Source organism: Hippopotamus amphibius, chromosome 7, assembly GCF_030028045.1.
Source record: "Hippopotamus amphibius kiboko isolate mHipAmp2 chromosome 7, mHipAmp2.hap2, whole genome shotgun sequence".
NCBI lineage: Eukaryota > Metazoa > Chordata > Mammalia > Artiodactyla > Hippopotamidae > Hippopotamus > Hippopotamus amphibius.
Genome location: NC_080192.1, coordinates 16,078,014 through 16,099,696, shown reverse-complemented (window position 1 = coordinate 16,099,696; position 21,683 = coordinate 16,078,014). Strand labels below are relative to the sequence as shown.

The 21,683-nt window shown below is 40.8% G+C and overlaps 1 protein-coding gene across 2 annotated transcripts in view; it reads left to right on the top strand.

Annotated features, from left to right (window-relative positions):
* The window catches only part of POLR3B (RNA polymerase III subunit B), a 128,127-nt gene that overhangs the window by 83,659 nt on the left and 22,785 nt on the right, over positions 1 to 21,683 (top strand). For both annotated transcript variants that reach the window (XM_057741766.1, XM_057741767.1), the window contains 3 exons: positions 673 to 790; positions 2,347 to 2,489; positions 21,486 to 21,589. In XM_057741766.1, coding sequence (XP_057597749.1) covers positions 673 to 790; positions 2,347 to 2,489; positions 21,486 to 21,589 — 365 coding nt within the window. The remainder of the gene's footprint in view (positions 1 to 672; positions 791 to 2,346; positions 2,490 to 21,485; positions 21,590 to 21,683) is intronic.

The window sequence follows — 21,683 nt, the reverse complement described above, 5'->3', positions numbered from 1 at the left end:
TGGAGAGGTGATTGGGAGAGGAAGTCCACACGGCTTTGTCATGGATACTGCCCGGGTGGTGAGTGCTGGACAGCGATGCTGCATCCGCCATGGTACCCTGAGCCACGTGGTGCATGGCTTCCCCTCCCTCTGCTGCCTTTGTTTCCTGGAGAATTTCTCTCACTCTTAACCTGGATGCTGTGGCAGGGAAAATAAGTGCAGTGACAGTAGTGTAGTAGTTGGTCTTTGAGTTTACCATGAATAGGTACAAAGCCAAGGTGAGAATAGCAGGAAAATCAAAGAAATATTTGTTTTTCCTCATTGTCCAAGTTAAGTTGGTAGTGACTTATTACTGGTTGAAATAACTATTAAGTGGCCCAAACCTGTTCTAACACCCTAGAAGATATTTTAAATTGCTACCTACTGACATGAATCTTCTCTCATTAATATGGTTCCCTAAATCAGTTTCTTAATTTTATACACAGTGCAATCTTAATCTATGATTTTTTCAAATGGACTTGCAAAATTACAAAACAAGACCTGTTGAACTCTCGTTACCACTGTGTGGACTCTTTTTCTCTTCCATGTCTGGATTTCATGCACCAAGTCTAACCATATGGTTTTATGCCCCAGTAATCTTTGCGTTCCACACAGATGATAGTGATTTATCTAACGGTCTTCTCTCTTTCTTAGGTGAGAAAGTAGAAAACAAGCAAGTGCTTGTAAATAAGTCCATGCCCACAGTAACTCAGATTCCCTTGGAAGGAAGTAATGTGCCCCAGCAGCCGCAGTACAAAGATGTGCCCATCACGTATGTAATGGTCATGCCTTGGAAATACATTCAAAGCTTTTTAAAAAGAAGAAATAGAGGAAAGTAGAAGTTAGCTGATGACTCCCAGATAGACATCTGCCCAGTTTTAGCTCCATTCCAGCACCTGGACATGGGGGTCCCCAGACCCAGACCCAGACCCAGACCATCTTCCTCCCCTCATGTACCCCAGCCTCCGACATGCTCATTCTGGGTCCCTCTCTGGGTGAGTGGCACTGCCATCCAGCCAGTCACCTGCAACATACACCTGACTCCTTTCTGTTACCTGCTACAAACCTTAATTGGGTAGGTCCTGTAAGTTCTGTCTCCTCAGCAGTTTTCTTATCCTCTGGTGACAGCTGTGGCTGTCTGAGTTTGGCCCTTCTCTCCTACCTCCTCTCGTAGTTATTGGTGACCTCTTGTCTGCCTCCAGTCTTGCACCTCCCCACACCTCTCAGGCTCTCTCTTTTACTGCCAGAGTGACTTTTTTCCCCTCAATTACTCATCTGTTCATGTTACTCTCTTGAGTAAATAGAATAAAACTTGAGTAGATTGAGTAAATCTCTCAATGACAGTGTTTCCTGTAGGATAAAGGCCAAACGAAATAGTACTATATACACGACCATCCATGCATGACCCTTGGCATATGTCTGTAGCCTCACCCTTTTGCACACTAGCCCCCATATTTCAAGTCCGTTGTCTCTTATTCTCCAAACGTGCCATCTGACTTCCATGCATTTACTCACGCTGCTTCCTCTGCCTGGAATTTCATTCCCCTGGTCAGGTCTCACCTCTAGGGTCCCCTCCTCTGGGAAGCAGTCCGTGATAGGCTGCCCCTCGCTGCTACCACTGTATCCCCAACCTCTGGTAGGACTGACTGTCACCTCCCTCGGGCCTTTCCTATTCCCCAAACCACTGATAGCTTTCTTGCACTTACCTTTCTCTCTTCCTTTATTGGTTGTGAACTTCTTTGGGGCCGGAACCATGTCTACTGAATCTTTGTATGTCCAGAGCCTACAAGGATCTGACGCAGAGTAGACTCTGAATAATGTTTGTCATATGAAAAACACATAAGAGGTGAAGTATGTGAAAAAAATTCATGATGGGAGAGCTGAGTAGATAAAAGTAACATTTAACAAGTGGTTAACAATTTGGAGTTGAGTCACAGGCTTCAGCTCAAATCCCAGGTCTGCTCTATATGAGTCATGTGTCCTGGACAAGTTCTTAATCTCTCTTAGTATAAGTTTTCCTTATTCCCTATTTCCTACAAAGGAATAATAATAATATGTGAATAGTATGTGCAGTAAAGATTAAAGATTAAAATATGTACTTGCCTCATAATAAAAGTTTAGTAAATGTTAGTCATTTTAAACTAGGACTGTACAAGGGAAATTGTCACATTTGAATTTATTATTGAAAAATGAAAGTCGTTTTTTCAGAGCCCAAAATGGGAATGTCAAAATATTCTGCAATAGGTATTACATAAAATATGGCAGGGGTGATAGATTCACAAAGGGCGATTTTAAAACTCTGCTTTAACGACTTCCTTTTAATATTAGCTACAAAGGGGCAACAGATTCATATATTGAAAAAGTGATGATATCTTCAAATGCCGAAGATGCTTTTCTGATCAAAATGCTGCTGAGACAGACAAGGCGTCCAGAGATTGGAGACAAATTCAGCAGTCGTCACGGGCAAAAAGGTAAGTTGTTTCATTTCTCAACATTTTTATAAAACTATAGTAAAGTATTTATTAACCACATTATATAATAACTACTTTATAACTCTCCCCATTAGAAAAATTTAGCATGTTTGAAAAATTATTACTTTGTTATCAAAAGTATTCTTATCTTATTTCTCAGGTTAACCTGTTTATATTTCATTGGCATTTAAAAATATACCATAGTTTTGCTTCTCTGTGCTATTTTATTTCATTCTGCAACTGCTCAGCCCCAAATTTTAATTATAAATACATTCTAGATGACGTACCTACTAAAGTACAAGTGGCTGTTCAGAAATAAAGAGTAATAGCTATTTTTTATGAAAGGTATATATTTAAAATACTGTATGTTTTGTTGGGTCATAGTATCATAGGATGTCAGCACCAAAAGATCCCTCAGAATCATCTGCCCCTTTAAGAGATGAGGAAGTTCACACCCTGCTTGGTAAGCAGCCAGTCAAGGGTACCAGCCAGTCACTGAGCTGGTGTTAGAACCCTGGTCTCCCGCCTCCAGTTCAGTGCTTTGTCCTCCACATGGTGACCCTTCTCCTAGGTGCTTCTTTTCCACGTGATCCCGTTGGCGAGCCTCACTCTTTCCATTGATGGTTACTGCTGGGTTTTCATTCTCTTTTTGTTTTGTTTTGTTTTTTATCTTCAAGAAACATGTGGCACTGTGTCACTGTCACTTTCATTAGGGTCTCTTTCAGTCAGTATATACCTAGTATTTGTTTGCCCTGGGGTTTGAATTTTGGCTCTGTCACTTACTAGTTTTAAAAACAACAGCAACAGCTAACACTTTGTAGCACTGTGTGCCTGGCAGCGTCCTGAGTACTTTACATATCCTAACGCATTTGTTTCTCACACAGTCCTGGGAGGTAGGTACTGTTATGATCTGCATTTTCTAGGTGAGGAAACAGACACAGGTGAGTAGCTGGCCCAAGGTCCCCAGTTGGCAGAACTGGGTTATTTTTTAAGAATTTTTTGATGTGGACCATCTTTAAAGTCTTTATTGAATTTGTTACAATATTGCTTCTGTTTCATGTTTTGGTTTTGTGGCTTCAACCCATGTGGAATCTTAGCTTCCCATCCAGAGATCAAACCCACACCGCCGCATCAGAAGGCAAAGTATTAACCACTGGACCTCCAGGGAAGTCCCCAGAACTGGTTTCTAAACCCTGGCAGCCTGGCTCCAGAGTCCCGTGCTCTTTAACTAACTACTCTGCTGTCCTGACTTTTAAGCCGTCAGGGTTGCACCTGACACCTAGTAAGGGCTCAGGAAGCGAGAGCAGTGATCATCAGTGCTGGCCGTTATTCACCCACTCTTCAACTTTGAATCTCACCTTTGCTTATAAGTTGCTGGTGTGGTATCTTCTTATTTTTGATTGATTGGTTTGAAGATAATTATGTTATATTCTTGATGATTATGACTATTTGCCAAGCAAGTATATCAAATATTACAATTTGTTTGGTCAAGTGAATCTAGCCTTAGTTGACATTCCATCAATGAAACAGTTTCAGACTAAAATACCATTTCATCAGAAGCATTGTTTAGTTCAGTTAAGAGACACAAGATTATTTCACCCATCAATATTTTATAAGAAAGAATTGGTTCCATCTGTAAATGTGAATTTGACACCTCTCTTTCATACAGTTCCCTTAGATGCTAATTCTTAACTTTGGAGCGTTTTCAAACATATCTTGAGCTTCTAGTATTTCCTACTGCTTACCAGTGAAAATCCAATTCTCTATATTGAGATTGTTTCTCCTTCTCTCTTGGTTTTGACAGTTTCTGAGATACACTCCTGAGTCTTTCTGGGGTAGCCATGACCTTGTTAACAGCCTCTATTTTACTTGACCTATTACCTGGACAGGAGCAAAGCTTGATACTCCTCTTATAAAATGTTAGCACTGGAAGCTTTACAAGAATGCTCACCATAAGAGGACATCTCCATTCGGAAACAGTTTGCAGACTTGAAGCCCAAATTTTTGTGCTTTATTCCATTGGAGTATTGTGTAAAGCGTTTAAGGCTGGCATACATCTCATTGATTATCTACGGTGCTCTCACTCCACTAAGTTTCCTGAGGACCAGGGACCATGTCGCTATATTCTCATAAGAGCCTTTCTCATAGTAGATACTTAGTAGGTAGCTGATAACGGTTGAATATATGAATGAGTTGAAGGTAGGGGCACATGAAAAGGAACATATTCCCCACTCTTGATGGATTGATTTTACCCAGGTTTTAATCTATACATTATATGAGTGTGTGTATGTTACAGTATAAACAAAGCAGTACTTTTGAAAATGAAAACCATACTTGATTAGTAAGTTCCTGTGAACATAGACCTCTAGGTAAAATGTCAGCAAGTCTTTGTGCTGTTGCATTTTTTAGACTATTAATATGATACGGATAATGTTCATTGACAAAAGTGGTTTCCAACTTGCAATGATCTGAAACGTAGCAGATTTTAGAGATCTGTTCAGTCTTAAGGGGCTTTGACTAGTACGTCTCTATATGAAATTGAAAGAAGTCCTCCTGGGTCTAGATGACCTTTCACTTGTAGTGAGGTGTTTATCTTGCTAGTTTTCCTTTTCCAGATGGCTTTTAATCCAAGGGTAAAACCTTCTGATTAGCTCAGATTCCCTTGATAGTCCCTTCTCTTACAGCTTCATTAGATTTGTTCAAAAGATTGGGGAAAAAGACAAGCAAACAGGCAAAAAACAGGTAGTGTAAGCTTTAACAGAGTAATGGGAGCAATGACATAGGACCCTTAACTGAACATAATTTTTATTTATAATTTTTTAATATAATTTTTTAATTAAATAATAAATACACGTGGCTTAAAAAGGTCAAATAGTACAAAAAAGGGTGGCTTGAAGTAAAAAATGTACGTCCTTGCCTTTCTCCCAGTTCTGCTCCCTAGAATCAATTTTGTCTCATTTTCATCTTTCTAAATAGTATTCTTAAGCAGCTCCATATTCATTCATCCATTTTAGGTGTCGCCTGCTGATCTCCCATTATGATAGGTAGGAGGACCTAGCACTTTGCTACCTCTCTTTCCTGCTCCCAACCTCCATTCCCTGCATAGATTTATCATAATTTAGTTACTTAATTATTTAGATTGCATACTTTGACTACATAAATATTGTTCACTCCCAAAGTAGTTGTTGAGTGCATTTCCTTTGTTATATAACTTTATTTTTTCAGAAGTTAATGATTATCTCATTTAAAAATTTTGCTTAATTTTCTTTATTCTTATTACCATTCTTCTGTACCATTGACAGCCTCTCAACACAGTTTCCGCATGGTCAGCAGTCGGTTAGGGCCACTTTCTGCCCAGATGGTTTCTTTTATAGCACCTCCTCTCTTCCTGCTCCAGACTGTGGTGGTGATATATACTTTGGTTGAGTATAGAATTCTTTTTTTTTTTTTTTTTAACTATTAGAATATGTGTCATTTAATAGTGACCTAAATTTTTTATTTATTTATTTATTTATTTATTTATTATTTTGGGGGGGGGTACACCAAGTTCAATCATCTGTTTTTATACACATATCCCCGTATTCCCTCCCTCCCTCGACTCCCCCCCCCCCCCCATCCCAGTCCTCTAAGGCATCATCCTCGAGTTGAACTCCCTTTGTCATACAGCAACTTCCCACTGGCTATCTATTTAACAGTTGGTAGTATATATATGTCTATGCTACTCTCTCACTTGAGTATAGAATTCTTGATTTAAAAGTTCTCCCCCCTTAGGATTTTGATGGTGTTGCTGCGTTATCATCCAGATTCCATGTTACTTATGTGAATTGTCATATCTTCTTCCTGATCTTTGTGTGCGCACTCTTTTTCTCTGTCTTTTCCTCCTTCCTTTGTTTCCTCTTTCCCCATCCCACCCTCCTCTCTGGAAGCCTTTACTATCTTCTCCTTGTTTTGAATTCTGAAGTTCCATAGACCCTTTTTTCATTCCTTGTCCTTGGCAATCAGGCACTCTCTTATTCTGAAAGTTTGAGTTCCTTCAATTCTTGGACATTTTCTTATATTTCTTGTTGGTAATTTCCTCTTCATCCTTTTCCCTGTGTCCTTTCTGGTTTTCCTATTAGTTAGATGTTAACTCTTGCAGATTGATGCCCTAATTTTCTTATCTTTGCTCCCCCCAACTCTCTTACTTTTCTTTCTAGGTGATTTGATCAACTTTATTTTCCAGAGTTTTTAAAAATCTACCTAATATATTTTTAATTTCTAATTACAACTTTAAATTTAATTTGTACTCTTCCTCTTTTGTAGCAACAGATATATATTTATGTGTTTTTTGTTTTCTTTTAGTTTTTAAGCTTTGCTTTTTGGGGTTGTTTTCTTTTTTGCCTTTCTTCTGTTCCTAATTTTGTCTCTATTTCTTGAGAGGTTTCTTTCCCGCCTATGTGTTTTAGGGTCTGGTTGTTGTTGTTGGAAGCTTTCCTGCAATATATGGTGCCTCCTTGAGCCCTAAAAAGTAGTTGGATCTATGTCCGAAGGATGGAACCTGTTGATTGGTGGATGTCGTTGTAGGGTTATCAAGCAGTGAACCATTTTTCTTTCTGGTGCTTTTCAGTTTCTACATAGGATCTTTCTAGCTACTGCCTGAAGATTGCAGCTGGGAATGAGGGTGGGTGCAGTGCTTAAGACTATTAGCTGACTTTCTGGAAGCCAGATGGGGCAGGGGGCTGCAGCCCACAGTTCAGCACATAGACTTGCTCTTAATTCCTCTGTATCAGGCCAACCCCTTATCCCACCCTGTGCTGTGATTGCTACCCTTGGGTCATGGGTCATTTTGGTTAAGTTTCTCAGGTAAGTATTGGGGTAGAAGAGTAGTTTCTTGGTTGTATGGGGTGGAGAATAGAAGGTCAGTTTCTGATGATTTCTTACACAAATATATATTTCTACAAATATTTGTTAAGTATCTCCTACATGTCTGGTACTATTCTAGGCCCTGGTGATAAGCAGCGAACAAAACAGACAAAATCCCAGCCTTGTGGGGCTTACATTCTTGTGGGCAAGAGAGGTAATGATAAGTGCTGAGCTGAAAAAAAAAAAAAAAAAAAAAAGATAGGGGAGCAGAATAGGAAGCATGGTGGGGTGGGGGGAGAGGTTAGTGGTGAAATTTTAAGTAAAGTGGTGGAGGAGCAGCGCCTCATTGAAAAGATGACTTTGAGTAAAGCCCTGAGAGAAGTAAGGGAGCACAGACTCTCTCTGGCTGAAGAACAGTGGAGGTAAAAGGAAGGTCTGAGGCTGCAGCCAGCCTGGTGTGCTGGAGGCCCAGCCACGAGGCTAGGGTGGCCAGAGCAGAGGGAGTGAGTGGTCAGGAGGCAGAGGTGAGGCCTCATAGGTCACTCAGTGAACTTTGGCATTTACTTTGAGGGAGAGGGACCCTGCTGGAGGGGTCTGAGCAGGTGAGAAATATGATCAGACTTACTTTGGTCACTATGAAAACAGACTGTAGGGGCAAGTGAAGGTGCAGTGACAGCAGTGAGCAGCCTGTTGTGATAGCTCAGGTGAGAGTTGGTGATGAGTGGGAAAAGCCTAATAGTGGGGGAAGTGGTGAGAAGGCATCAGTCCAGGCACATTTTAAATGCAGAGCCCACTGGGATTGCTGGTGGTTGGGGAGCCTTTGAGTCGGTCCTGCTGCCCTCAGCCCCACATCTCATCCCGTTTTGGACAGCACTTTGTGTCTTTCCTGAACCGTCCCAGAAGTGGCGGTGAGGGCTGAGTCAGCGTGCTTCCTCGTGCCTCTGCTATAGGTACTTAGGTTTATTTTTCTCCTTCTCTTAAGCCACTTACTATTCTTTCCTGTATTCATCAGCTTTCAAAATTGTATAATCTTCTCTTGCCCATTCTTTTTCCTTTAGGTTTATACCTTAATTTTGTCAACTCTCCTGTTAGTGAGATCTGGAGAAGGAGTAGAGATAAACATGTTTCATCTGCTCTGTTTTCTGGAAATCCATGTCTGTTATTCGAGAATGTTCAGCCCAAGAATGCTTAGTGTGCGCAGTTTTTCTCACTGCAACTTACAGAACTGAAGTTAAAATTATTTTAGTAAAAGGTGAGAAAGGGTTTTTAGACCACCAGCCTTTTATCTGCTGACCAGAGCGTTGCCTCCAAGGTGCCTTGTTTTTATTGATTGTTTTAATCGTTTCTAAGATTGAAAACTAACTTAAAAATGTTTAAAGTTCATACACTCAGAATTATGACATAAATGCTAACAGTTATCAAGAGGGTATTCATCACATTTTGTCAACTCCATTATCTGAGAGTAGCTTATCTTTTTCCTGGATTATTATCATAACTAAGGTCTGTCATTTTTATCCTTTCCTTGAACATCACCCTCTGAAACTAGAGACACGACAGTAACAGAAGCCTATTTTTTCAGGTTTTTTTCATTTATAAAAAAAATTGTGAAAAAAAAAATTGTGGAGATTCAAAAATAGCACTGTTTTTGTTAAAGTACTTGTACATGTTGTTAAATATCAGAATACCTTGTTGGCTAACTCAAGTATATTTTAGATTTATTGAGGATAGGAAACATGCCCTACGAATGTATTTAAAACCCCCAAACCACCCCGCCCAGCACTTTGCATATTATACTGTATCTGTTCAATGTGTCTGTGGAATAATTTATTAAATAAAATATCTTAAATGTACAGATATAACAAGCCAAACTCTTCCCTCCCCAAATTAGTGCAACTTATTTTTCCTAGTAAATATCAGAAATAGACTGTCTCATCTTTATCCAGACTGGTATCAGGGCGTTCGTCACCCTGGACTCATAGCTCCCAAATCCTAACTGGCCACACAAGCCCACTGAAGCTTTTCCAGGCAAAATAGCTAAATGCACACGCCCACCCACGTGTGGTCCCTGGGCTTCAGTGAGACTCTGCCTTGACAGCCCCGAGAAATGTGGTCATATTTGGTCATATTTAAGGCACTGCTTTGGGCTCAAAATCATGTGGGGCTCTCTAGGAGACAGAAAGGAAACTCAGCTCTTGGCTCACGCCCATAAGGGGTTGACAAGAAGTTGAATACAAAGGATTGCATATCGTTAAATATTAAACTATATGGTGAAGACCATTCATGAGAGAGAAGCTGAGATCTTCCTGTAGATAGGCATAAAATCTCAGAGTTTGAGAAGACCTTTTAGCACTCTGCTCCAAATCCACCTTCCCCAGTGTAAGAATTTCTTTTAGATTATTTTTAGCAGATGGTTTTCCACTTTGCACCTGACCTGCGGAGGGAGGCCCTTGCTGCTTTCTGAGGCAGCCGTTCTGTGGTGGCACCGTTTGGATGATTATATTGAGCCTGAGTGCACTTTCCTGTAATGTACATCCATTAGCCTTGCCCGGCCCTGTGGGCTTACTGAATAGACACATTCCCCTTGTCTTCCTGGCCACCTCTGTTCAGCATTTAAAGAAAGACTTCAGGTTGAGAAAAAGTATAGCAAGGAGGTAAAGGTCTTGAGCGCTAAGTGAGCAATTTTATCCCTTTGAAATGGAGATGGTTTCCTAGGAGTTGTTACTGGAATTAAACAAAACGATGTGTGTAAAGCAGGGAGCACAGGGCCTGGTGCACCGCCAGCAGTCAGTAAAGGTGACTGCTGGTAGGTCTGTCCCCTGTCTTCTCTTGCAAGCTGGGCAGGAGAGGAAGGCAGGCTGGGTGGGGTTTGGACTTGGAAGGCTGTGATGAAGATTTTTTTTCTTGTGAAAGAAAAATGGGAGCAACAGTGAAGAGCAAATCAGTGCAACCTGTTGACCGACAGGAATAAAGAGAGCCAAGGAGAGGAAGGAGGCCACAGTGACTGGTGTTCAGCCTGGTAAATGAGGGCTCCGATCACAAAGCAACTCTGTGTCTTGTTGAACTTGAGATGATGGAGGATTGTCTCCAGTGCTTGTGTTATTAATTAATTGATCCATTTCTGGAGCTTTCGCTATGTACCAGGCACTGTTCTAGGTACTGGAAATACAGTGGAAAATACTGACAGGGTCTCTACTCTCCTGAGGCTTATGTTTTTGGGGGGAAAGAAACAGAAAAGAAGTAAGCAAAAATACAAACACAATAATTTAAGATAGTGATAAGTGCTGCATATGAAGGCTGATGTGAAAGAGTGACTGGTTTGTGGGGAGAGGGGGTGTACTGTGGATTGATGGCCAGGGATGGCCTCTTGCAGAAGGTGACATTTGCGCTGAGACCTGGAGGACGAAAAGGACCCAGAGAAGCAGGGGTCTGAGAGAGTTAGGTTCAACAGCCCTGAGGCATAAGTGAGCTTGGTATAGTCAGGGAACAGACATAAGGCCAGTCTGGCCAGGCATGTGCCTGAGGAGGAACAGGGTTTGAGATGATGAGAGAAAAAGGATGGGCCACATACTACAGGGCCTTGTGGCCAAAAGAAAGGAGTTTGGACTTCATTCTAAATGTGCTGGGAACCAGTAGGCCTGTCAGGTGGTGAGTGCAAGCAAAGGAGTGACAAGATCTAATTCCTGTTCTAAGAAATTCCCCTGGATTCCACATGGAGAACACACTGGAGGGGAGCAGGGAGACTGTGGCGGTGGTCCAGGCAGGAGAGGATGGTGGCTTGGACGAGGACAGTAGCAGTGGAAAACTGGAGAGAGGATGGATTCTGGATATGCTCTGCAGTTAGAGCCAGCAGGACTTGCTGATGGTTGAGATGTTGGAGAAGGAAAAGATAAGAACTGAGGGTGAGGTCTGTGGCCTGCGCAGCTGGCAAGGCTGTTTGCCAAGCAGGGGAGGACTGGGGCAGGAGTGGTTTTTTGGAGTTAGGCGAGGGCAGGGGTTGAGAGTTTGGCCATCAGGTTTGCAATGCCCATTAGATTGCAAGGGAAGAGGTTGAGTGGGCATTTGGATATAGAATTGGGAGCTCCAGGGAGAGGTTAGTACTAGAGATAAAATTTGGGAGTCACCTGCATGCAAATTTATAGTATTTACCTTTTGTGTATTAATAGTTCATAAGCAGTGTCATCTGTATTCCATCCTTTAACCTTTACAGTTCTAGTTGGTATTGTTATTCCTACTATACAGAGCAGGAAATTGAGGGTCAGAGTTGTGAGTAGCTTGCCTACTACAGCTTAGTGCTAGCAGAGTCAGGGTTCAAATCCAGAGTTTTGATTCCAAGTGCATTGCCCATTCTGTTAATTCCAGTTATGGTGTCTCTTTTCTCTTTTGATATCTCATTACCACTCTGCCCCTAGGCAGAGTGCCCTATTCCCTGAGATTTCTCCTTGAAAAAGACACAACCTTTTCTTGGGACAGAATTCTAATATTTCTTAATATTATGTTTACTATTACTAACTTAAATATTAATCCTAAATAGTTTCTTAGGGAGGAGACACAAAATTCCCTTTCTTCCTGGATAAGCAGCTTCACATAGCATTCCTCTGCCACCAGTCCAGAGGAAGTACTATCCTCACATACCTTGTTTTAGAAATGCCTGCCAAACCCCCATATTAAGATACACTCCTAACACAGAGCTCTGTTTTCAGGTAGTCCTGTCTTTCTAAAATCAACTAATTGTGAAATACTGTCCCCACTCCCTTCTTTAATCAGTCCTCTGGTCAGGCTTAATAGCTTTAGTTAAAATTCCAAATCTATCAAGAATTTGAGCATATGTAAGAGGTAGTAAGTATTTGAATCCTCCACTTTTCCCATTCTCCTGATTTGTCTGGCTAGATGTGATAGTTAGAGCCAGAAAAAGGAGGGGCCCTTGAGCGGAGTGACCTGGACAGTGATGTCGGGAGCTGACTGCATATTCACAGGCTGCAGGCACAGCTGGCGGCGTCTGTATGGAGCCGTACAGCAACCCAGCCCTTAGTGTGGGGCCCAGAGAGGAGCTGGATGAGGCCAGAAAGACTCGGATGCTGGCAAGTAAGATGTGAATGAAGTGGAGAATAGTCCTCAGTGTCAGTTACGCTATTGCGGTTGTCATGAAACGAGCTGATAAGAATTTCATAGTGCTGTAAGTTTTCAGGGTATATTTGTCTCACTGTGACTCCTGCAGTGATTTCTTTCTGTTTTGGCCTAGATGCACACCAGTGTAAGAGCAGTAGTTAGTTGAACTTAGTTTTTACTCTTGAAATATAGAATTGTTTGGAAATATTTTTTTGGTAGCATCTCCTGCAAGCTGACACATGTGTGTTCTCTTTGAGAAAATATAAAGTTCATTCTGATGTAGGTCATCTTTATGCCCACCTTTTTGCCCCCTCCATTTAGAGCATTAAATTTGTTATTCTTGGTGTTCGGAAAGCGATCTGGCCCCGCAGATGGCCTGATTTTTGTTTTTTTTAAAAGTTTACTTTGACAAAGCTGTTATTAGGAATTCTTTTTGTATACGCATAATGTGTAGATGGCATTTCTGTACCTAATGCCTCTTAAAATATCCTAACAATTAAAGGAGACTTGAAAATTTAGTTTCAGAGAACATGAGTGTCTGTCCTGCTCAAGCCTGATCATTTCAAAGGTGGTAGGATAATTAGTAGCTAAATGAAACATGTGAAGAGGAAGCTAAACAGCAGTAGTTATGTGCTGTATGTTATAAAAGCTCAGGAAGAATATTGAAGAGGCTGGAATAAGTGGGTGATCTGGGGCAGGAGAGGCAGTACTAAGTAGTAAGGAATCAGCATCAGTGCTGTGTGACAAGCAAAGCTTGAATGTAATTGATCAGACGGAGAAGGCCCACTGGAGAAGTGAAAGTGTTTGATCAGTAGCTGTTAAAAATGTGACAGACCCAGGAAGCAGTATCACTTTCTGTGACCTGGATAACAGAGGGAGGAACAGACAGAGAGAGCCAAGTGTGGAGGAAGGAGAAAGTATTCCTTAAGGAAGAGGGTGTCACAGTTAACATGAAGACTCCTCCAGCCTGAGAAGCAGATAGGATTCATTCACAGCACCTTTTTTTTTAAATTTTATTTACTTATTTATTTGTATATATATTTTTTGGCTGCATCGGGTCTTCGTTGCTGCGTGGGCTTTCTCTAGTTGTGGCGAGCGGTGGCTACTCTTCGTTGCAGTACATGGGCTTTTCATTGCGGTGGCTTCTCTTGTTGCGGGGCACGGGCTCTAGGCACTCGGGCTTCAGTAGTTGTGGCACATGGGCTTAGTTGCTCTGCGGCATGTGCAGTCTTCCCGGACCAGGGCTCAAACCTGTCCCCTGCAATGGCAAATGGATTCTTAACCACTGTGCCACCGGGGAAGTGTCCCACAGCACACTTTTTAGATAAGGGAATTCCAATATAGCTTTCCAATGAGAAATTCAAAGAATTTTAATGAAGTGCATTCGTCCTTTGGGTCTTTGTGAGGTCCATTATGCATCTCATCAGCAAATGCACAATGAATCAGCTCCCCCTCAAAGGAGCTGGCCTTTGGTCAAGAATATCTGGAACAGTTCATTCTTTAGTAGTATGCAAAATATTGGAAAAGCTGAGATGATTTAGTAATAACCTGTACAGCAGAGTTATGAATTTGTTATATGTTTGTTTACCAAGGAAGAAAGTTTAGTTTTGTTTTAAATTTGGGTGGTGGTGGGAAAATATTAGAACCCCAAAGTCTTATCCTTTCCCAAGGGTTCTAGGCTTCCAGGTACCTCAGAGTGAAGACATGATTTATGTAATAGATGCATAATGGTGCTCCCCAGGGGAAGATAGAGCAGACATGGGTTGGGAATGTTCTTCATGTTTTCTCTTCACATTCTTCCTTGACCAGCTTTATACACAGAGTTAAAGATAGGAAGAGACATTCACGTAGAATGCTGATTGGAGTCATGTTTGGAACTAGAATTTTTATTAAAATCAATATAACTTATGTAAGCCTCTTGAACTTTGGCATAAGTTCTGTATGAGGGAACTCATCAAAGGCAAACACTTTTATCTTGAACCTTGCTTTCTATGATGGTTAGTGCATTTATTAGAAGGGTGAACAGATTTCCTGCTCAGTTGGGTTTTTTGTTTGTTTGTTTTATTTTTTAATCCCTTAACAAAAATTATCTGTCAGCCTAAGGAATTCCCCAAGTTAAATATCATTTCAGTGCTCAGGAAACCAAATTATTATATTTCCAGATTTCCTCTTTTGCTGTCATTCACAATGAGGGAGGAAAAAGTGGACTCCTTTGATGTAGGGGAAAAAAAGGCAATATATCACTTCTCTGAAAGAACATTTCTCAGTCTCTCATGTGAGAAAGGATTAGCACCTCCAACAAAGGTCCTGTAGATCGCAGAATCGGCAGCAATACCAAACAGTATTCCAAAGGAGAGGAAAAACTGTATTTGAGCAAGAGTGTTTGTCCTGGCAAACAGAAGCTTTTTAATAACTGCAAATCTGAGATAATGCTATACACTCCTTAGCATTGCCCCCTAAATCCTTAGACAGCTAGTTTAAGTGGAGTGAAATCAAACTTTGTTTTAAAGTAGAAATATAGTCTTATCAAAATGCAGTTTTCTCACTGTGTGGTTCAGTGTATCTATCTTTGGTTCATAAGGATTACACATTTATGAATAACATTGGAAGATTCGTGTTTGACCTTCTCTTGTTCAACAAAAGTTCCATTATGAGGGCACTTGCCTCCATTTTGCATTAATAAAAGTTATTCAACAACCTGCTAAATTAATTTATTAACATATTAACTGAATGTCTATTAGAGGAAAAGAAAGTCTACCCTGACTTTCCAACACATTAAAGAATCTTTATACAGTAGGCATGAGGAGTCTGTGGGAAGTAAGAAAACGTTCATTTGTGTGCGGCAGAAAAGCCAAGCGGAAAGTTTGTTTGTTAAACGAGGCTGGGCAAGAACTTTGCTTTTTCCAGACCTTCACTTTGTTGTTTCCATTTTCTATATTGTGTTCTCTAAAACTGAGAGAATGAAAAGACTCTGATTTTAGAGTAATAATAATAACACCTTGTACTCATGTAGCACTTGAGACCGTCTAAAATCCTCTCTGCTAGTCTGAAGCTTCAAAGTCTGGATGTCTTTGGCTCCCTACTTTGCTTGATCCTGCTTGAATGAAAGATTCCAAGTGGGAGGGGAGACGGGGGCCGATGGAGCTGACAGTGTGAGCCCTAAGATAAGGTATATGATGCCAGACAATCCTTCAGAGTTTTGTTCCAAAAAGAAATTCTGGCAACTCTTCCTTTAACATTTGAAATCAAGATTATTTTGTCTACATAGACACCTCAAGAAGATTTTATTTAATTTACTTTTTAAGAACAAATTTTGGTCTTCAGTAGCTAGCCAGTAACCCTCTGACCTTTCAGTAAATATCCAAGTAAAGCTTTGAAATTAGGGTGTTTAGTGTTTTATGGCCCAGAATAAAAATCTCCAATTCTGTTTCCAAATAGTGTAGCCTCAACACATTTTATTAAGCTCTTGACACATTCAGCCGTGTGTATTTTGTAAAGTTCCTATGGTTATTGTTTTACAATAGCTGCTTCCAGAAGCATTGTAAGGGTTTCAATTAATCAGCCCTTTGTGTGCTTCAGACTATGCAAATTTATCACATCAAACCATTCAACTGCTCATGGGAAAGCCGTGTAAAAACTGTATTGTCTTCTAGCGCCTCCTCTCATTTAGAGTGATGTTTTAATAAGAAAGCTAATCAAGTTTTCTTATGCATTATTTATCTGTTAACATGTAAGGAAGAGCCGAATTAAAATTATGTCAACCGGGATATGGGAAATGATGTGATAGATCTGGAAGCGATTCAACAACAGAACAAAGCTAATATGATTCAACAGTTTTTGTCTCCTCCCCTCCCCCTTGGGATTATTTAAGGTGGTGCTGTGGAGAATAAAAGGAGGTTAATTCAATAACTGGAAAGGGGGAAAGGAAGAAAAGAGGAACCACCTATGTTAGCCTTCACGTTTTGATTTAGAGATTTACATTTCTGAATATGTAAAGGCTTATCGAGATGAGGTTGTTCAAAGTAGAAACATTTCTTATTTAACACGAACAGTCGAACTCGAAAGCATTCCTGCTGCTTCTTCGGCCCCATTTACCAACATATTCATCAGCAGTAAGCTACTCTGCCCTGGAAATCCACAGCCCGGGTCCTGTGAGGTTCTGAAGTTGTTAGGAGACCCTGTCCTGATAGTGTGAAGTGATCTGAAGGGCCAAGCAGAGTGAGCTGCTTCTCGGCCTCTTCAGCCACAGTTAGTGCAACTGCATCTGCCCCTTCCATTCATCAGGCTGGTCTCCTTTGCTTTGCTAGTTTGCTTCCTGCTGAGAGTAATTATGTTTCTTATATAATAATAATTCCTCGTATTTAGATGCCACCTCTTTCTGAGGACCTTGAAGTACCTCGCAGGCATTAGCGCATCTGTTCTTCTAACACAGTTGCCTCATGAGATAGGTGCTAATTATTCCCATTGCAAAGACCAAACAACTAAGGCTCACCAGAAAGGGTGCTTTACCCCCAAGGTAACAATATCAGTTGAACAGCACAGAGACAAATTAAGGTCACCCGATTCCTTGACGTCCCACCATACACAGGTCTGAGCGTTCAAGGGATGAGCCCTTTGTAGGTGACGTCCCCTCTGCCCCCATTTATGAACCTCATTACTGCCAGGCTTCACTAAACACCAGCCCTCTTCTTGCACTATGACTGGTGGAGAAGCATCGCAGGATCATTTCACCTTTGCATAGTGCACAGAGTGTTAAACTGTGCAGAATAAATAGTCTTGTCGAACCAGTACCCACAGAAAGCAAGAGTAGGCAGTTTAGACTCTGATTAGTGTTATCTCAGCAGGACGTACTGCCCGATGTGCTCTGCATCACTTAGAGCATTAGAATGTAGTGAGCTGAACTATCCAGGTGTTTTAATGGTCAGTATTCAGTTAGGCTCCTCTGCACGGGACACCTCTCAAGTCCCTGAACCTTTTTGTACACCCACCTCCATCACAGCACTTGTCACACAGTGTGAATTGAGGGAACTGAGGGAAATGATTCTCTCTTTTCTCACTCAGAAAAAGAAGAGTAAAAATATATATCAACCTGAGAGTGGTAAATTTAATCAGAGTGGTTATACATAGAAGGTAGACTTGCTAAATAAAATTTTTAAAAATTAAAAAGTGAAGCAGAGTGTGATCTTAAGGGGAGACTTGGCTGTCAACAAAAGAGAAAACCCTTTGCTAGTTGGTTCTCAACACATTAAAGTCACACCAAAAACAGCTCTCAGGTTAAAGGTGTTATTACAGTTGTCTTTCGCCAGTTGTTACTTACTTGCCTGTCTTTATATGGTAATATAACACTTTAGTTTTTTTCCTTTTTTTTTCCCCCAACGTCTTACCTTTTTTTTTTTTTTTTTCATGTTTGGATTAAGATGGATCCATTACACTAAGACTAGTTAAAAAAAAAAATCCACAAATAACTTTTGAACAAGTGAGTTGCTGTTTATAATTAGAAATACTTTCTAAGAGTGATTCAGCAGATTAACTGGATTTTTGCTGGGTAAACCTATTCGAAAAATGATTTATGTGTTGTTCTATGAGGCCGCAGAAATAGAAATAACAAATTGGTGCAAGAGCCTCCAGTGTCTGGGCCGTGACACAGAGAACCGTGGCAGTGGGTCCCCGGATTTGACTTTCCCATGTGGCTTGGCAGTCAGACTTGTGGCTTCTTGAACTCCCTAAATTCTTTGTCTACAACTTGAAATTAAGATTGAGGGCGATGGAATAATATTTTATTGACTGGGTATCTTTAGAACCTTTCTGCTCTAACTTGCTGTGTTTCAGTTTTTCCTTGTCTGTTTTCGTTTGTTGACAGTTCGGTAGTGTAATCTGTGGTCTAATTCCCATTTGGCCCCTATGAGTGCATTAAGTGTTCCCGGCCTGTTAAACTGGTGTATTTGCAATTCACTGCCAGGAGGTTGTGCTATAAACAATGGGGTTGAGACACCAGCATGAACCAGGGGATGAAATTTTATTTTAAAATCTGAAATGCTGTGTAAGCATTTGAGGTATGAATCAGTAATTGTTTCACAACAGCTTCCATTAGATATGGTTTATTTGTAGTCCATCCTCTTTTCAAGGATCCAGGGGAGTGTTAACACACTGAAGCATACTGCATATCATTTACATTTTTAAACCAGCATTAAAGGAAAGTAACTATAAGTTTTAAGAGTTCTAAATATTGGAAGAGATTTTTATGCCTCTGTCTCTGGAGAGACCAGAATTTTAATTTTTCACTTGAAAAATAAGAAAGAAAAAAAAAACCCTTTCTGCTTTGATTAAGGATTCGAATAATTCTGAAACAGAAATATCTTTAAAAAAAGAAAGAGAAGTCTGGTTCTAGCATTGGGAACTCTCTTCCCCCCACCTAATGAATTCAGTAAAATACAAACTTTAAAAAATCATCTGTCTAATTTGAGATTCGAGATCATCAAATTCTGTCTAAATATTTTGTTTTAACTTCTAAGCTCATTATGGTTTCTTTGTGTTAACTTGTATTAAAATCTGTCAGCTATGACTGGTCTCATAAGCACAGTCAGCGGACCAGAATAAGTTAATTATTTACTTGTGTCACTAGTGCTCTTCATCTAATGAAATGCACAGCTGTGTTAGATCTGCAGTTGGATGTGTAGCTTCCATTGTTCCGCAAGTCAGCAGAGGGTAGAAGCCGCAATGATGGAGAGCCCTCAGTTCTTTCTGCTGTTCTGGCTTTCTGTGTCGATTTCATGGATCTTTTATCATTCACTTTCACACAAAACAAACAACACAGGCCTGTCTGCTATGGGAACCATCTTGGCATATAAAAGGGTTTTCAGAGCCTAAAGTAATTTTAAGTTAGCTGAGATTTAATTTTTGGCTTACAGGTGCCCTTGATTCAGATGTGGCCAAAGTAGTTCCTATAATGGAATGAGAAGATCTGAAAGTGACTTACGTATTTTTAAGTTACAATATCAGAAAAGGGCTGATAAGAAAATAACTTCCCAAGAAAGGGAGCTCTATACCAAATATTAATCAGATTTCAAGTAGAGTTATTGGAGATTCAGATTTCAGGGGAGGGAGCATTGCTTTCATTTTAATAACAAAATGAAGTTAAATTTGCTTGATTAAACGTGTCAACTAAGACTAAGAATACAAAATGCAAATCATCTCTTTCCTTACCCTCCCCCAATATGAGTGTGTCCTGCTCCTCAGTGGGTTTCTGTACCTCCTGCACCTCACTCCCACCTTCTCTTGTCCGGGGTGAACAGGCAGCTTCCTCTTGAGCAGACGCCAGCATCCCCCTGTGAACGGCTGCTGAAGGGGTGCGGAGGCTTTTCTTCGGTTTTGTTTTTAAGGGATGTAGCTGAACCCTCCACCTCTCACCAGCCAAAGTGACATTCTCACCCAAGCACGTCCTGGCACTGGCCTCTTTAGGAATTGCTGTTTTTAACATTTTGTTCACTGCTAAACAATGTTGTTGTCGGTTGCACCTAGATTTACAATTTGATCTCTTTCAGAGTAGATTTCCCAGTAGCCCTAGTGTTTTGTCAGATAATTTCAGTGTGGACAAGATGGATTTTTGGAGGGAAGAAAGGAGGGTCACAGACTCTGCTTGATTTAAATTCTAACACATTGTAGCTGAATTTGAAATAAAGTGAACTGAATGTTTCTGTGCTTGAGGTAGGAAAGCATATGTTCCTTATAATAAACAATACAACTTCAACCAAAAAGCCAGTTAAAGTACCTACATGCTCTAGAATTCAACTTCATAAACCTAATTACCATGTTGTTGGCAGCCACTGGAAATCTGAATATTGATAACCGATCTCAAATCGGCAAACGGTGCTCTTTTTCTTTAGACTTCAGATCGTGGTGGTTATAACATGTCACAAAAATTTTATTTTAAAATAGTGTGAGTAATTATGTAGAAATCAAACTGAGGAAAGAAACCTTTCTTTGAGAGCGGTTTCTTCTCAATAGGTGCAGATGGTTGATACCTTTGTATACAAAGGAAAAGAAATTTCATGTTATGAAATATAAAAGCATTTTTTTCTTGGTCCAATGCCATTGTACACTAGTTTTCTAATTCTGAATTATGTAGATTGTGGTTAACAATATAAATTGAACCCCTATAGTCCTCCTGCCAAGAAAGAAATCAGAGGAATTTAAAACTATTTAAGCAATAAGATCCCTTATAGATTAGAAGAACACTTAGGGAGTAATAAAGTACAACTAACTTAAGAGACCATCAGTAGAGTGCAGAGAGTTGATGGGGTTTTGCTTTGTTTTCATTCTTAGAATTCCATTTCTAATTGTAGCCTTTTCCTCCAAGAATAATTTGGTATTTAATCTTCTTGTTCAACTTTACAACTTCAGTCAGAGGTCACTTTTCTAATGTGCCGTAAACTATAGAAATTACAGTTCCTTAGGGCAGCTTAGGCTCTGCCAGGGAAGCCCTGGCAGAAACCAGCCCACCAGCCAGGGCTCGGCAGCCAGTAGGTAGACCTGTCAGCACATCAGCCACACACAAGTACTCCTTGTCCCAGGTTTTGAAACCACAATTTAAACACACCCCTCGCTTAGTCAGTCCTGTGTTTGGTGGTCAGAGAACTCACATTCCTGTGACTTGGGTACAGTAGGTAGCAGATCACGAATTGGCTGACGAGGAGTGAGATTGCTGCTGACTTGCAGTTGCAGGGACGTTGGCGGGGCCAGGGCACAGAGAAGCTGCTGCTCTCCCCTCGCTGGGGCACAAGAGGTTGGGCAGGCAGCCTGACGGCACTTTGTGTATTATACCAGAGGCCATTCCACAGGCTGCAGTGCCTTTCTGCAAGAACAGTTGTTTTTGAACTGTTTGTGTAGCAGGATTATTGGAAATCGCTTTTGTTCCTCTTGATAGAGAGACCATGGAGGAGGTTTGAGAGCAGCGGAAATAGAGATGGCAGCGGGGAGATCCCAGTTAAGTACTGTATTCTTCCCTTCTGCCGATCAGCTCTACATGGCATGAAATCTTCTCTCCCCCAGGTGTTTGTGGCTTGATCGTTCCTCAGGAAGACATGCCATTTTGTGATTCTGGCATCTGTCCGGACATCATAATGAACCCCCACGGCTTCCCATCTCGAATGACGGTCAGTACGTTTTTCAGAGGTGCTGCTTTTAAGGAAGAAGGCAGGCAGTTGGTTTGTAGTGAGTGGGGGAGATCGGATCCTGCAGCTTTGACCT